General features: G+C 42.0%; 2 protein-coding genes across 2 annotated transcripts; both read right to left on the minus strand.

The window, feature by feature from the left end:
* Positions 1-398: 398 nt before the first annotated feature.
* Positions 399-12,421, minus strand: LOC143001165 (protein transport protein Sec24C). The gene is made up of 21 exons (XM_076150623.1): positions 12,197-12,421; positions 10,577-11,318; positions 10,328-10,407; positions 9,558-9,611; positions 9,183-9,294; positions 8,415-8,542; positions 7,842-7,974; positions 7,372-7,481; positions 7,129-7,241; positions 6,833-7,024; positions 6,619-6,715; positions 6,011-6,115; positions 5,470-5,637; positions 4,912-5,008; positions 4,685-4,833; positions 4,288-4,426; positions 3,955-4,076; positions 3,115-3,294; positions 2,726-2,899; positions 2,237-2,326; positions 399-1,632 (listed from the first exon to the last, which is right to left on the minus strand). The coding sequence occupies exons 2-21, from the start codon at positions 11,274-11,276 to the stop codon at positions 1,492-1,494; spliced, it is 3,084 nt and encodes a 1,027-aa protein (XP_076006738.1). The 5' UTR covers positions 11,277-11,318; positions 12,197-12,421; the 3' UTR covers positions 399-1,491.
* Positions 12,422-13,314: 893 nt separating this feature from the next.
* On the minus strand, positions 13,315-14,241 carry LOC143001482 (E3 ubiquitin-protein ligase TRIM35-like). The gene has a single exon (XM_076151113.1). It carries the CDS (start codon positions 14,239-14,241, stop codon positions 13,315-13,317), a length of 927 nt encoding a protein of 308 aa, XP_076007228.1.
* Positions 14,242-14,671: the final 430 nt, after the last annotated feature.

Consider the following 14,671-nt stretch of genomic DNA (forward strand, 5'->3'; position numbering starts at 1 on the left):
AGTTTAGCGGCGGAGCCACGGGGAAGGAGGTGCTCTCTGCTGTCCTCTAGTGGACTCGGCGCTTAAACAGTCAGCACACGGCCAGCCTGCACAGAGCACACTTCCAAATAGGGGCAAATATGAGCATGCGGGTTTATGCTGTCAAAATATGTCACCGTCACGTTGTTTATGCATGTGTTTACGTGGATTCAAGATGGACTGTCTCGTATAAAACACAGTCAGAAGTATATTTATAACTCTGTGATTAACTGAAATCCGGTACACAAGTAAAAAGTATGGGTAAAATAAGATAAATGTATATTAAGTATAATAATAGAAACATATAACAGGGAAAAAGCACAAGGTCTCCATAAATTATTAGGTCCGGTTGTGGGAAATTACTTATTTCAGTTATTTTAGTTAAATGGCAAGTGCTATGATCTGGTTACAAAGAAAACACAGTGGCAAGGGAGGTTGTCAAAAAGGACATTGGGGATACTAATCAGTATATTATTGGAGTTTCATTGGTCTTCTGTTTTTGATCTTTATATCTCATATCTCGCTCTACACAATGGGTACATGAGTGTGTTAGTAGGGTGTAGGACATCTTGTTATATGTAGTCATGCTCTTGCTTGTGTAACAGATGAGGTTTGAGGGGCTCTGCTGTCACTAAACTCCTACACACAGCATACAAACTACAAAGGTGCCGTTTTTTTTTAGCAAATGCATGTGATCCCTAACGGCTGCTGCTGCAAAAACATTACTAACAGGATTCTGTTTTAACATAATGTTGTATAATACAGATACATTTTTTGAAATCCCTTATCTATCCATAGGGAAATAGTTTGAATTTTGTATGACAATGTTTGAAATAGAACTGCAGCACCCTCAATGACTAGTTCCTCCAAACTAATGGAGTACTAATTGTAGTTCTTGCACATTCTTGCATCGAGACCATACACAGACGTGCCTAAAAGTGATGGACCCCTTGGATTCCTTCAAAATTAGTCCATAGTGACATTATTGACAAAAAATTAAAGGGCATAACTCAAAAATCAGTCCAAAACAGACGCCTTCTTGTTGGTGCAAAAGATTCATCAATAAATAGATGAATATGGCTTTTTATTTTTTAGTGCTATTTAAATAGGGGTTTTATATGTATTGGTTTAAATGTATCTAAATAAAAAGTACAGGAATTGCTCCGAGTACCTGTCTGTCTTAGTATCAATAACACTGGGACGCAAACTTTGCCTACACGTGTGTCTGTATGCAAAGTTCCATTTAAATTGACTGTATTTTTGCGAAATCTGTCGGGGGGATCCTGATCCATCTGAAGGGCATTTGCTCTGCCAGAGACAACACAATCCACAGAAGCTGAAGTTAAATGAATATTAGTTTTATTACATTGTGAAGTCCCACTGAGGAATAACAGAGGTCTTCTACTGTAACTTAAACATCTTGTTTGGTTTGGTAGTTAGGTATATGGCATTACTGTGAGGCTGTGTGTTCTGTTACTGCAGTAGCCTGACAGAGTTTACATGCAGATGGTAGAGGAAGTCAGCATATGAAGCTCCTCCGTTGGGGCTCTTGTCCTCCACCAGGTGATGCTGCAAGGCCTCCTCGCAGGTGTCACCTTGCTTCACCACGCACAGCTGAGAGAGACATAGCACACACACACACACACACACACACACACACACACACACATGAGGGACAGAATGCTGTGACAGCTCAGACAGCCTCCTCAGCACAACCATCATCCTAAATAAAATCAATAAGGCTTTTCTGTGATTTGCTATATAGTCATTCAAACCCTCAATCACAAAATTCTAGGTCTAATTTCACATATTAATAAAGCGATCCTATCAACAGCAAAACCACTATACATACTTTGCCTTGTCCTAAACAATTATGCTTTTTAGAAGTTTCCTCTTTTGGATGAGGAAGGACAGAGTACTTTGTACCGATTTTATTTTTGACATCGATGAGATAAACCACTAAAGTAGCAAACGCTTATTAGTAAATGACACTCTGTTTATTCTCAGTGTTGGTGGAGCAATAAACAACAAGATGTCCATTAATCAACGTCTATAATCATAACTACGACATTATTACAGCTGTTTCAGGAAATCACATATACTGTCAACTGGTTTGAATGGAACAAGCTGGGCCAAATCCAGTGCTGCTGGCACTGGATTGCTGCCTCATGACAATAACTGCTGCACCTACGGTTCGCAAGGTCGGTCAGTGGCTCACCTGGCGGGTGTTCGGTGCCTGGGAGTTCAGTTTTTCTATGAGAGATCGAACACTGATGGACAGAGGGTTTTCCAGAGCAGGCAGCTTGGTCTGTAAGACAGGCAGACACACGCAAACACGCACGCACACACGCACGAACGCACGAACGCACGCACGCACGCACGCACGCACGCACACACACACACACACACACAAAATCCACTATGTTAATCATAATCTAAAACACTTCATCTGCATCACTGCATCTTAAAATAGAGTATTTTATGGTTTCTGTAAGGTAAGTCAAAACATCTACTCACCTTAAAATAGGGGCTTTATAAAGATTATCTTATTTTAGGGGCTGTGTTAATTATCGGATTAATATTGACACTTACTTATGATGTTCACAACTGTTAATCGTGGAAACCCAGTAGTAGATTTGTTTTTTATTGTGATAAAGTCTGGCTCCCTGTTCTCCATCCATACACACACATCTCTGTAATATCGCACCTCTCCAGATGGCAGGGAGGAAAAGCAGCTGGTGTTGAAGAGCTGGACCAGGGTGCACACTGGGACCTGGGTGCCCACCCAGAGGAGCAGGGTGAGAGGTGCATGGACCAAATACAGACCTCTGGGCTCAAGGCTGGACGCACTGCAGCGCACATCCTCCTCTAGGTTTGGCAGCTGGAAGGCATGAAAAAGTATTTAAAAGAATTACTTCAATATCAAATAAGGCTCAGGTAAAAATCATAGTCATCAATATTTGAACACTAAATTTGGATTGTTTTTGGATTTGGATGTTTTTCAATATTTGTGTCAATGATTGTATGTTTTCTGTCCTTGAGGAGACATCAGGCTCACAGTAACAAGACAAACTCCTGTGTGTTCATTGAACTGACCAGAGGCAGAAGCAGAGGGTAGAAGTGTGCGGCGGTGCTGCTGGTGTCCATGCTGAGCAGCTGACAGCGCAGCTGCAGCCGCTGGTGGATGGAGCTCCGCAGGCCCGGAAGCAACACTTCACTCTTCCTCAAACTGTTGATATACACGGGAAGAGCTCGCAGGTACTGAGGGAGGACCAGCTACAGGACACACGGACACACAGTTAATAAGAGAGATTTAGACATATTGTTCAACTTAGTGGTGAAATAAGACGAACACATTCCTGACAGTAATAGATGTGTAGAACAGAGGAGGAGAGAAAAAAGACGACAAAGACAAAGAGTGAAGCTCCAAACTTGAAGGCATGACTCCCTAATATTTCATCTGCATCTGAATCGCCATGCTGCACATGGTGACAACTATGCCTAAATATTGTCTGTGAGTACTACGGCTTTGAACCAGGATAAACTCTGCAAAATCTTACGGCAAGTCAGACTCATGAAAGCCGAGTTATGGACATTCCCATTGAGCACAATGATGTTGTGCCATCTGTAGGCAAGAGAGTGTCACATTTTATAGGATCCATCTAGGTTGATCTGTCATCTATATTTGGTTGCAACTGCATGTTGCATGATTCACTGTGATTTAAATTAAGAGTTGGTGAAAAAAGTCGAATTGGCAGAAATTGTGCAGACAGAAACGGACCTACAGTGATTACTACGACTATTATGAAACTGCATTTCATGGGCTTGTACCTGTACTCTGCACAATGACAATACAGTTGAATCTAAACTTGTCTAATAGAGACCAAAACTATGAGCCTTACATCTTAAAAAAGCAATATTATTTGTGTTATTTACCTGTCCAGTGGACACTGATGCAGAGCTGCAGTGTTTGCGGTAGGAGGCCAACGCTTCTGTTACTTCTGTCTGCAGTTCCTCCCTTAGCTCCTGTAGAGGGCGCTCCAACACTTCACAGTACACTGGACAGGCAAACCAGAAATCTTTTTTATCCAATAAATACTTCTGACACGATGAGAAAATGGAATGAAAGCTAGTTGCAACGGCAGATAAAATTTTAAAAAGTATAAACAAAACTTGTGCTAGTTTGGAAAAGAAACCATGAACATGGTGCTTATTCAATGGTTACTTTAAAAATAAACAATCTTGAAATCTGCAGAACAAATCCCTTACTTTTCTTGCAGTAGAAGGTGAGTAGCGTTTGAGCCTGGCAGTGGCGGAAAGCATCCTGTAGGTGGCGAGAGCATCTCAGAGTCACAGTGTGAACCCGGGTCTTCCTCTCTCCTGTCAAGGTGCTGTAAGAGATGACAGCCTGCAAAACATGAAGCACAACGGAGGTGTATATGCTGGTGATCACTGCGATAACCTTTCCAGCTGGTCAAATTAAGGTACTGCAACTCACCTCGGCCCTTTGCTGGGACATGACACATGATTTGTATTGTAAAGATTGTTAAACTACAACAAGTTGACATTTATTCTATGTTAAATCTGAAAACAGTAACTCATCAACAACAACTGTCATCTAAGCTCAGCATTCATTTCAACCCAGGCACTTCTCGATTCCACCCACCTGTATAGCTACACCCCTCTTCTCATCCAGAGCTCTGCTGTGTGTGAGCTCCACAGCCAGGGTTGTCCGCCAATCAACAGTTGCCATTGTGACCTGCGCGGGGATAGACCCAGGGACAAACAGTCCGTAACAGCCAGAAACACGCAGGTCTGGGGAAGCAGGAAGTAACAGTGTCAGATCATATGGAGCGACTTAGTGGATGGAGAAAAACAAAATCTCTCTCTCACCTTTGCTGACAAAAGTCTTGAGCTCAGCCTTGTAGCCGGTGTCTGTCTCCACAGCTGTCTTTAGATCAGTGCTTAACCGCTCCCTGTCCAAGTCTCCCTGTGGAGAAGATGAACAACCTCAATTTACACCCTGGCATCCAAATCTTTATCTTATAGCTCCTAATGAAATTCAGCAATTCAGTTCACATTTTATGGATACAGATAGTGAGAAAATGACTGTGGTGCTCTGGGTTTGTTTCTACCAGTTTTGAGAAAATGTTCTGCCAGAGTTTGTATCAAACTGCAGAATGTCATTTCAGGAAATACAGAGAATCTCAATTAAAAGATCACAATTTCTGCTGAGGCCCCAGTTTGAGCAGATCTATGAACTTTGGTACAGACCTTTAATTGTCCACATGCAAAAATTATCTCATTACATCATGTGGACACTACCATTAAGATCAAAGCAAAGCTGAGCCTAAAGACAACTTAGACAGACCACCTTCAAAAATGACGGGTTTGCTGACTCTGACGTGGTAAAATAATAAATAATAATGATATATTAGACTTCTGCTATACCTGGAGGTGGCTGTACGTGTACAGGGCTCCACCTGTTAGATATGGAATGTGGCCGGGCCAGGCTCCGCCCACATCCTGGTGCGATAGGGCGAACAGGTGCACGCCACAGCCCTGCCCGACGCACTCCTTGGCCAATGAGACAGCAAATTCTGATGGCTGAAAAATGGACTTCAAAAGGAAAAGTAAATGGAAAGTGAATCAATAATGCAGCAGCACTACAGCGACGTGTTTAATCTTTCTTCTCTTCCATCCTCTTATTTCTCTCAGTCTCCATCTTTCTATTTTCGGCTTCCTTTCATCATCGGACCCAAAATATGAAAGCATAAGTACCTGAGTAAATGTTATTCTCAGAACTGTTAAATTTCTGAATGCAAACAATTTGAATGCATCGTTTTCAAATGCATACTTTTCCTTGTAACTATGTCATTTCCATTTGTTACGCTTTAGTATAATACAGTAGGATTTTAGTGCAAAACAATTTGCTGAATGCAGACATTTGTTAAGTGTGTGTGTGTACATGTGTGTGTAATGTGTGTAGTACCTTTGGTTTGCTGGAGCCAAAAAACCCTGAGGATGAGGATGTATTTCCTGCCTCTAGCAAAGGGGCGCTGTGGAAGATTAGTAGCTTACCAGGAGAGTTCAAGGCCTAGAAAATGACAAAATAAACCAACAGAAGCTCATTCAATCATCATCATCATCATCATCAGTAGTAGTAGTAGTAGTAGTAGTAGTATCTCCTGGCATATACAGTATATTGGTTTTACTGCATTCTCACAAAATCACACTATCTCTTGAAAACAATAAACCTGTGAAAGTTGCATCACTCTAAAAAAAAAAAGGGAACATAGATCCATGAATGAGAAACAATAGAAGACAGAGCGGAGCGTCTTTGCAGGACACCATCTGTGGTGCCTACTGGAGTAAAGGGGTGGACCTGCAACAAAAGCAGTGGTGGAATACAGCACATGTATAGCATAGAACAAATGCTTCCGCAACAATAGTCATCGGTTGTGATGCTGTGTTCAGGAATCCATTTTCAAATCCAGACACCAATAACTACAAATTAATTTCATCTGTGGCTGTAGTGACACAATACATATAGGGGGAAACTTCCACCACATATTTGAAGATCTCCAGGTTCATGCTCACCTGCAGTATGGTTAGTGCTGCTCTCACAGGCAGCTCCATGCAAACTCCAGTGGAGTCATCACACTCAGGACTGAACAGAGGTATAAGCTGCAACACACTGGACACACACAGGATTTCCTGCTTGTGAGCGCAGTCATCACAACATATAGTTGTATGTTTTATGTGAGACCAAGAGACAAATTTCCAATAAAGGCTATACATCTATTCATATTACCTGTCAATACTGTCTATGCTGTCTTTAAGAGGCACCAGCAGCCCCTCCCTCACAGGAAGCTGCATGTCCTCTGTCTCTGTGATGACCAGCATGTGTGGGCGAGACAGGGAGAGGCTGAGGTCATACAGGTGGATCCTGCTGTCGTATGTCATCAAACCAACACGGACATCTGACCAGGAAGCACCATCCTCACTACAGAAATATGAGTTCTAATCACTGCCAGGAGGAAACATTGTAGGCCAGATCATTACTGAGTGTGTGTGAGTGTGTGTGTATACATGTCCATTCTATTTTACCTATTTAGAGAAGTCAGTAGAGTGTATATCTGTTGGGTTACTAACTCCAAATGTCCTCCTCTCAGTGCTGAAGCAGACACATCTATGGCAAGAAGCAGTGCAGCAGGTTTATCCTGGCATTAAAGAAGAAGAATTCAATACACACACACACGCGCACGCACACACGCACACGCACACACATCAAGACGTGTAATGACACACTGATTTCACATTTGACAATGCAGCATAATGAGAATCTCAAACCTTGTGAGAGTGGAGGATCTCATACGAGCCCAAACTGAGTTCAGGCCTCTTGTCTTGATCAACCCGAAGTCCCTCCACTCCATTGGTGGGCTGGAAGTGTTGCCACGGCACTGAGATACGGGAGAAGAGACGTGAATACTAATATGTGAAAATATATCAGCAAATAGAGGAATTACCAAATGAACACACCAAGTTAGAGGAAGTTCATCTGTAAATCCTAGTATCACATATTATGTCTCTCAAAACCTTTAAATATACAACAGACAAATAATACAAATTATGTACTGTTGAATAGCCAATATTAGATATAAAATGGACAGATACAAGAAGGGGGGTCAAGTCAACGCTATTAATTCAGCTAAATGAACATATGAGCTAGAGTAGACAATTTAAATGTTGGACAACCTTTACAACTGCATGACTCTCTGAAAATAAATATGCAGCATATGAAGATGAATGTTCCATTTTACCTTCACTGACTTTACCACAGAAGGGGCAGTAAAACCTCTGACCACAGTCCTGCCAGCCCATGGCGGGACACATGGACGCTCCACACCAACCACAACCCCTCAAACAGTCGGACTCTCTGCATAATGGCAGGGGCTGCAGGGAGGGCAAGGGCACAATGAACAGACACAACATGCAGAAACCTCCCCTCGAAACGGAATGTTCAGAAAAAAGTGCTGGTTTAATATTTCACCTCCATGTTAAAAGCTGCCTTTTAACAAATTCAGTTATTCATAAAAACTGTTCTAAAAGTTCATGATATCGGTCCCTGACACGTCTCTGCTCCATTTTAGGAAAGGAATGATTTTTCTTTCATTTTTGCAGAAATAACTAACTGAATGTGGTTAATGTAACATCATGTAAACACCAGAACTCACCAGAAATTCTAAAAGAAATCTAACAGAAAGGCTACACCTCTGTTCAAATCAAATATGGAGTATAACAAAAAGGAAACAGAACTCCTGCTTTATTAATTATAACTAATAATAACTAATTGATTCTGCTTTAGAGCCAATAAGAGCAAGTCAAGCACTGACCTCTGTGGTGGTTTGTTTTGCCAAAGGGGCGATCAGAGCTCCCAGGGGCAGACGGCTGAGCAGGGCAGTTTGACCCTCACATGGCACACAGTACGAGGTGCAGCGGATAGCAAAGGGACTTGCACCACCTAGAGTTGAACACAGACACAACACACGGGTAAGAGTGGAACATGAGCTACAAACCAATACTTTCAAATGCTACTTCCTATTTGAGAACTGATCTAGTGAATCCAAATCCAGATTGTTGTGAAAATAATTACTGATTAAGACAGATTAGGCAAGAACAAATTTAGTTCATCATTAAAATAAATAATAATAAAACATCTCAGCTGGTTCAAGCTTCTCGTTTCACATCATTATATACTACTGTTCTTTTCTGTTCTTGACAAATAAGCCATTTCAAAAAGAACCTGTAAGACATTTTTCAACAGTTGTTGAGTTGAAACATAAAAATAAGAAAACAGCCCTCATCCAGGTAAAGACTCCAGTCCTGCAGGTGGCACTGTAGCACGCTTTCATCAAAACCTATCCTGGCAATAACTCACAACATTACACATAACCACATATATCTGAGCAGATCCAATTTAATAATGATGTTTTCAGATATGCGGTGGTAGACTCTGACAAAAAAGTTTTAACAGTCTTACCAAAATCAGGAACCAGAGAATTGGGGAGCATAAAGGATTTTCCCATTTTGTATTAATGAAGTAAGCTTCTGTGGCACAGATTGACATAAGAGAATGAGAATGTGTGTGTATGTGTGTTTACCCCTATCCTCTATGATACAGGAAGTAGTTGCAAGAGGAGGAAGACATGAAAAAGGCTCAGACACGAAAACTTTTCCCTCCCACTTGGCTCTGTCCTCTGCCATTACCTTCACCTGAGAGACGGGAAGAGAGAGACAGAGAGACAGAGATAGTTGGCCCAACTTAGCCCAACTTTCCAACAAATTCTATTCCCTTTGAGTTGAAATGTATAACGCACTCTGATAGTGTATTGACTTTTCGGAGCCGGGAACTCCCTTTTGGCCTTTTCTGCAAGTGTTGTAATACATGTAGATCATGAGACAAGCCGGTCCAACAGAGGATTGGACAAAAGAAGCCCTGGAGAAGATGACTGAGGAGTGAGGATGAGAGGACTTACAGCGTTGGGCAGGAGCTTTGGGTCCAGGCCGTAGCGAGACTCAGAGCTGGGAGACTACAGAGAGAAAATAGAGCAGCTCGTTCTCACATAATGTACCACACAATGACAACTAAATATGTGTCACATTTTGTTAGGAAAGATGTAAGCCTGTGCAGAATTTGATGGTGAGATTCTGATTTGAGAAATTGTGTGTGTGTGTGTGTGTGTGATTGAGTGATTTATGCAGTGATGCAAAATCAGTATAATTTCTCAACATGATTGGGATTTATTTTCTCTTTTGAATTGGAAAAATATGGACACTTTACTCAGATACACTTAAAATGTATGTAGATAAAAATGAAAGACTGATTTAAAACTCTCAAGGGAGCAGAGCATGAGGACAGACGGTTGTCATTCCAAGCTGAACTGATCAAAGAAAATGCTTTTTTATGTTACAATAGAGGAACATGAAACATAACATTAAAAAAAAGACTATCTCTATTTGAATATGTTTTGTAAGTAACCTACAGTCCTGATGGATCTCACTGAAATTGTTAAGAAGAAATCTGTGAGTACAAATACCCAGGACTGGGCACAGTCGAGTCCAGGGAGACGATTCAGAGGAAATTGTCTCGGTTTAATTTCTAAATATTTTCAAATCCTCATTGTCATTTATCTAAATGACAAGAATACACAAATGAATGTTAAAATGTGCCCAGGAACTGTTGGCTTTCAAAAGTGATTAATGTTAACATCTTTCTTGTGTTATTTTGTTTTGATGCTTGTCCCACCTGTGCTGCGATATCCCCTCCTTGCACTGGCTCCTTGTAAGGATAAGCAGCTACATTAGGGACACACTCAGTCATGGTCTCTAAGGAAACAAAGTAGAAGTTAGACAATGAATGAGAACACTGTGGACAGTGTCAACATGACACCTGTTTCACAGTGTAAAAGGTGTGTGTTGATCAGTCCTGCTGTTATAGACTAAGCAGTATTCTGACAGCTCACAGTCCTTTGCATGGATGACAAATAAATCAAACCTCTTGAATCTGGTGGACGTGTCCATTGAGGCTGCTGTTGGACGGGAGAGGTGGGCAAGCCATGGCTGTTCGCTCCATTTGCTCCTTCAAAATGAGGTCTGGTCCATGGACCCTGATTTTCAGATTGTTCGAATGAGGGAGGGTGGATAAAATGATCTCTTTGATAGGGTGACTGGAGTCCATTCTGCAAACCCTGGTGGCTGTAGGGAGCAGGTTCTCCTCGGTCTGGGCTGTGTGGAGAGCATTGTGGGATTTCTTTGGGCCTGCAAGGATGGATTCCTTGGTTTGTTAACAGAAGAGAAGATGGAGGTATATTTTTTCGGTGGCTTGCAGCTTGAACCATGGATGAAATATGAGAGCTTTGGTGAACATCTGAAATGATATGCGACACACTCTGGTTAATAGAGTTAGTGTAAAGCATGGTGGGTGGTGAAGCGCTGCCAACGTTAGAGTACAGTGTTTTGTGATGAGTTTGTGAGTTTGTGGACTGAGATGTGCTGAAGATGTTCTGGCAGCTCTGATTGGACGTCTGCAGCTGGACACAGGTGGGACTCTGGTCACAAGTTAATCCTGGCCTAAGGTGCTGGGAGTTGGGCAGAGGGTGGCAGGGCAGTGCTTGAGGTGAAGCCATGGACCAGCCGTTCTGGGCCGTCCATGGCTGACATGTTGTCTGGTTCTGATTTGCCGGTGGAACATCCATTGTCCTCCTCTGACTGGCTCTGTTTCTCTTCAGAGGTGTGGCCTAGCAACACAAACATCCACAAATGATCATCCTCACCCCTTGTACACCTTGCATTAAAAATATGAATGTTTATCAGAGTGCTGCACTTGTATTTTGATCTGATCTCAGTTAGGTATGTTAAGTATAACATCTGTTTTTCATATGTGGATGACATACTGTGATACATCATGATGTTATTCTCATGCTGCCGTCAAGAGGAGTTCACAAAGTTGTATTTTTGACATGCAAAGACGTTACTTAACATTCAAGTGCTTTTCAACACTGTTGCTTGGGGTCTGTCACGTAAATGGACATTGCCTTGTTCATCTCTATTTCATGTACGTTTTAACATAACATCGGCTTTGAAGGTCCATGGTCTCTGATGTTTCTAAAAACATTGAAATATTCAACACTAAAATACCACTTACAAAGTTGTGAAACTCACAATAATGAACCAAATAGTTCACTGCCATTCACTGCATCTTGGGACAGGATGTGATCATATTTAGGAACAGTACATGTTTAATAGATGAGAATATTGGTTACTGTTTGTGCCCTAGATCACCTGATCATCAGTTTTGTAAAAAGAAGAGAAATGCGATAAGAAATACAATGGAATAATAAAACAAAACATGGTAAAAACAAAACAAAAAAGGTGAGTGTGTGTGTGTGCAAAAAAAGACAATCCACCCGTTTTATTTTCCAAAGCCTCATGCAGCTTTTTTTTTTTATCGCCACACAGCATCTCTGCAGACAAGACGCGAACTGTCACCTCGCTTCTATGGTTTACAGTCCTGACTTGGCCTTAAGAGGACTATCGGGTGGACATAATTATGGAATAAAAAAGCCCCTTCGTTGAAAAATAACCTTATTTTCATAAAATATCATAAAACACGTACCGTCGGACATCACCGGAAACACCGTATTGCACTTGCTCCCACAAATGCCATTTCCACCCACAGACGAGGCCGAAATTGTGCACAGAAATTAACATGTCATCATTTGTTTCCAGTTTGTTTTTCGGGTGTTGACAAACCTCAGTGACGTAGAACTAACACGTCTTTATAGAAAGCTAAAAGACTTAGCAGCTCAATAACGCAGCTACCCCCTTCCGTCTATAACAAGTTAAGCAAGATAACGGTATCTACCACTTCCGCCTTTCTTTCACATTAAAAGCGTTAAGTCCCGACAAGGAATTTCCGATTTAGTTATTAAATTAAGTGCATTCATGACCATGTTTTCACCCGTTATGTCACCGCCGAATGAATCCTCGGTTAACATGGCAACGCCTTGCTCCACTGTGTTTTCCCATGCTGGATTTATTGATAACTATGGCCTCTGACCCTCAACCCTCCAACATTCATTTTCCACAAACGTAATCTCAGTTGCTCCTGTAAATAATTCAAAGCTAATACATGCAATATGAAACGTAATATCAAGTCAGGTCAACTTTATTTGTATAGCCCAATATTATACAGTGTCTCAAAGGGCTTTACAGGCCCACACACAGCATTCAGTTCCTAACCAGCCAAGAGCTCTGTAGGAAAAACTCTCAAAATCCTTAACATATGAGGAAGAAACTTTGACAGAGGCAATTCAAAGGGACATTACCTCTCCAAGACCAGCCAGGTGAACAATAAGAACCTCAGGTGGGAGAAATACAATAAGACGGATACAATACAAGCTCAAGAACAGTTTGGAACAACAGAGTGATGCAGGAAGGAGATGATGGTAAAAAATGTACCTTTGTGTTTATTTTGTTGTTAGAAAGACAAAGAAGAGGATCGCAGAGAAAATGGCTATCCAAAACAAACATGGGGGATCTGACGTCTCTGACAGCGTAATGAGAGTGAGATCAGATGACCTTATCATGGACATGACAACCTGCACGATCCAATGTGACAAGGACACTGAAGTGACCTGCAGTGAGGCTGTAAAGCAGATGAAGCTCAATCAATGTTTACACAATTTTACAGTTCTTCTTCAGTGATTTTTTTTAAAACTCTGCCATCAAAACTCACAGAGAAATCGCAGTCTGACAGATTTTGAGCTCTTCCCTCTTTGCATCGGCAGCTTCTCCAACACTGAAATATGGAAACAGTTTCTCAGTGAATGAGTTTTGGTGTGTGTAGATGTGAATCTTGTCTTCGGGGTCGTAGAAGGACACCTCCCCCTCATCATAGTCCAGCTGGACTCTGATCCTCTGGAGACTCTTCTCCACCCTCACTGCCTCACCAAATCCATCATTGTAATTCCCATTGCAATACTGAAAACACCAGAATCCGTATTTTGGTGCATCATCTATCTCCACCCCCGTCCTGTCAATGGACTCGTTAACCAAACCCACAGTCCAGTCAGGAAGGTCTCCCACCTCCACCTCCCAACTGTGTTTCCCTGAGCTGAAGCCCTCAGAGCCCAGAACAAAGGGACATGTAATGTTTCTCTCTGGATTAGCAGGAAGCTGTTGACGTGTGTCTCCATGTCTCACACTGGTCAGGTCATCAGACAGATAGAAGCATCTGCCTGCAGTGTTTGGATCCAGAATGACAGGAGTGAAGGTGATGTTATCCTTCATCTTGTCCCAGACTCTGAAGGACAGGTTGCCCAGGTGTTTGGCCACATCTACCAGGGCTCCTGAGAGCAGTTGTTGTTCTGACTGAGAGTACTGGGATTTGTTTCTGCTCCGAGTGGCTTTGTAAGTGCGAAGGAACGATGTGCTTTGTTTTAGCAGCTCTTCTTCAACAGCATAGATACAGTCTGAGAGAGAGGAGAGCTTCTCCTCAATCAAGTCTTTGACCATGGTCTTCCCCTTCTGTACCTCTTCCTCCCTCAGAGCGGCCAGTCTGGACTCCTCTTCCTCTTTAAAGAGCTGCTGGAGCTGCTTGAACTGGGCTCTGATCTGCTTCTCTGTGAACATCCGCTGCTTCTGGGAGTGTTGAATCATTTCACTGTATGTATCTTTAGCGTGTTTGTATTTCTTCCTCTTGTCTTGCAGAATCTTCAAGTCATATTTCAATTGTTCCTTCAGCTCACTGACTGCTTGTTCTATAGGAACCACATTGTGACTTTCGTCGTGAGGAAAGTCACAGACAGGACACAAAGCTCTCTCCTCGTCCTTGCAGAAAAACGCAGGCTCTTCTTTGTGTTTCCTACACACCATCTCCATTTCTTTCTGAGGTACAGTCTTCAGTCTCCCAGCAAAGGAATCAGTGAATTCCTTCAAAACAAAGTTCACTCCCTTCTCAAGTTTTGCTGATTTCTTTTTACAAAGAGGGCAGTTTGTTTTATTTTGTTTCCATAGTTGTTGCAGGCAGCTGGAACAGAAGCTGTGGTCACAGTCTAGAGAAACAGGATCTTTTAACATCTCTGAACAC

This window comes from Genypterus blacodes, unplaced genomic scaffold (genome assembly GCF_046128005.1).
Source record: "Genypterus blacodes isolate CSIRO-AG114 ecotype Tasmania unplaced genomic scaffold, CSIRO-AGI_Gbla_v1 ptg000053l_1, whole genome shotgun sequence".
Lineage (NCBI taxonomy): Eukaryota > Metazoa > Chordata > Actinopteri > Ophidiiformes > Ophidiidae > Genypterus > Genypterus blacodes.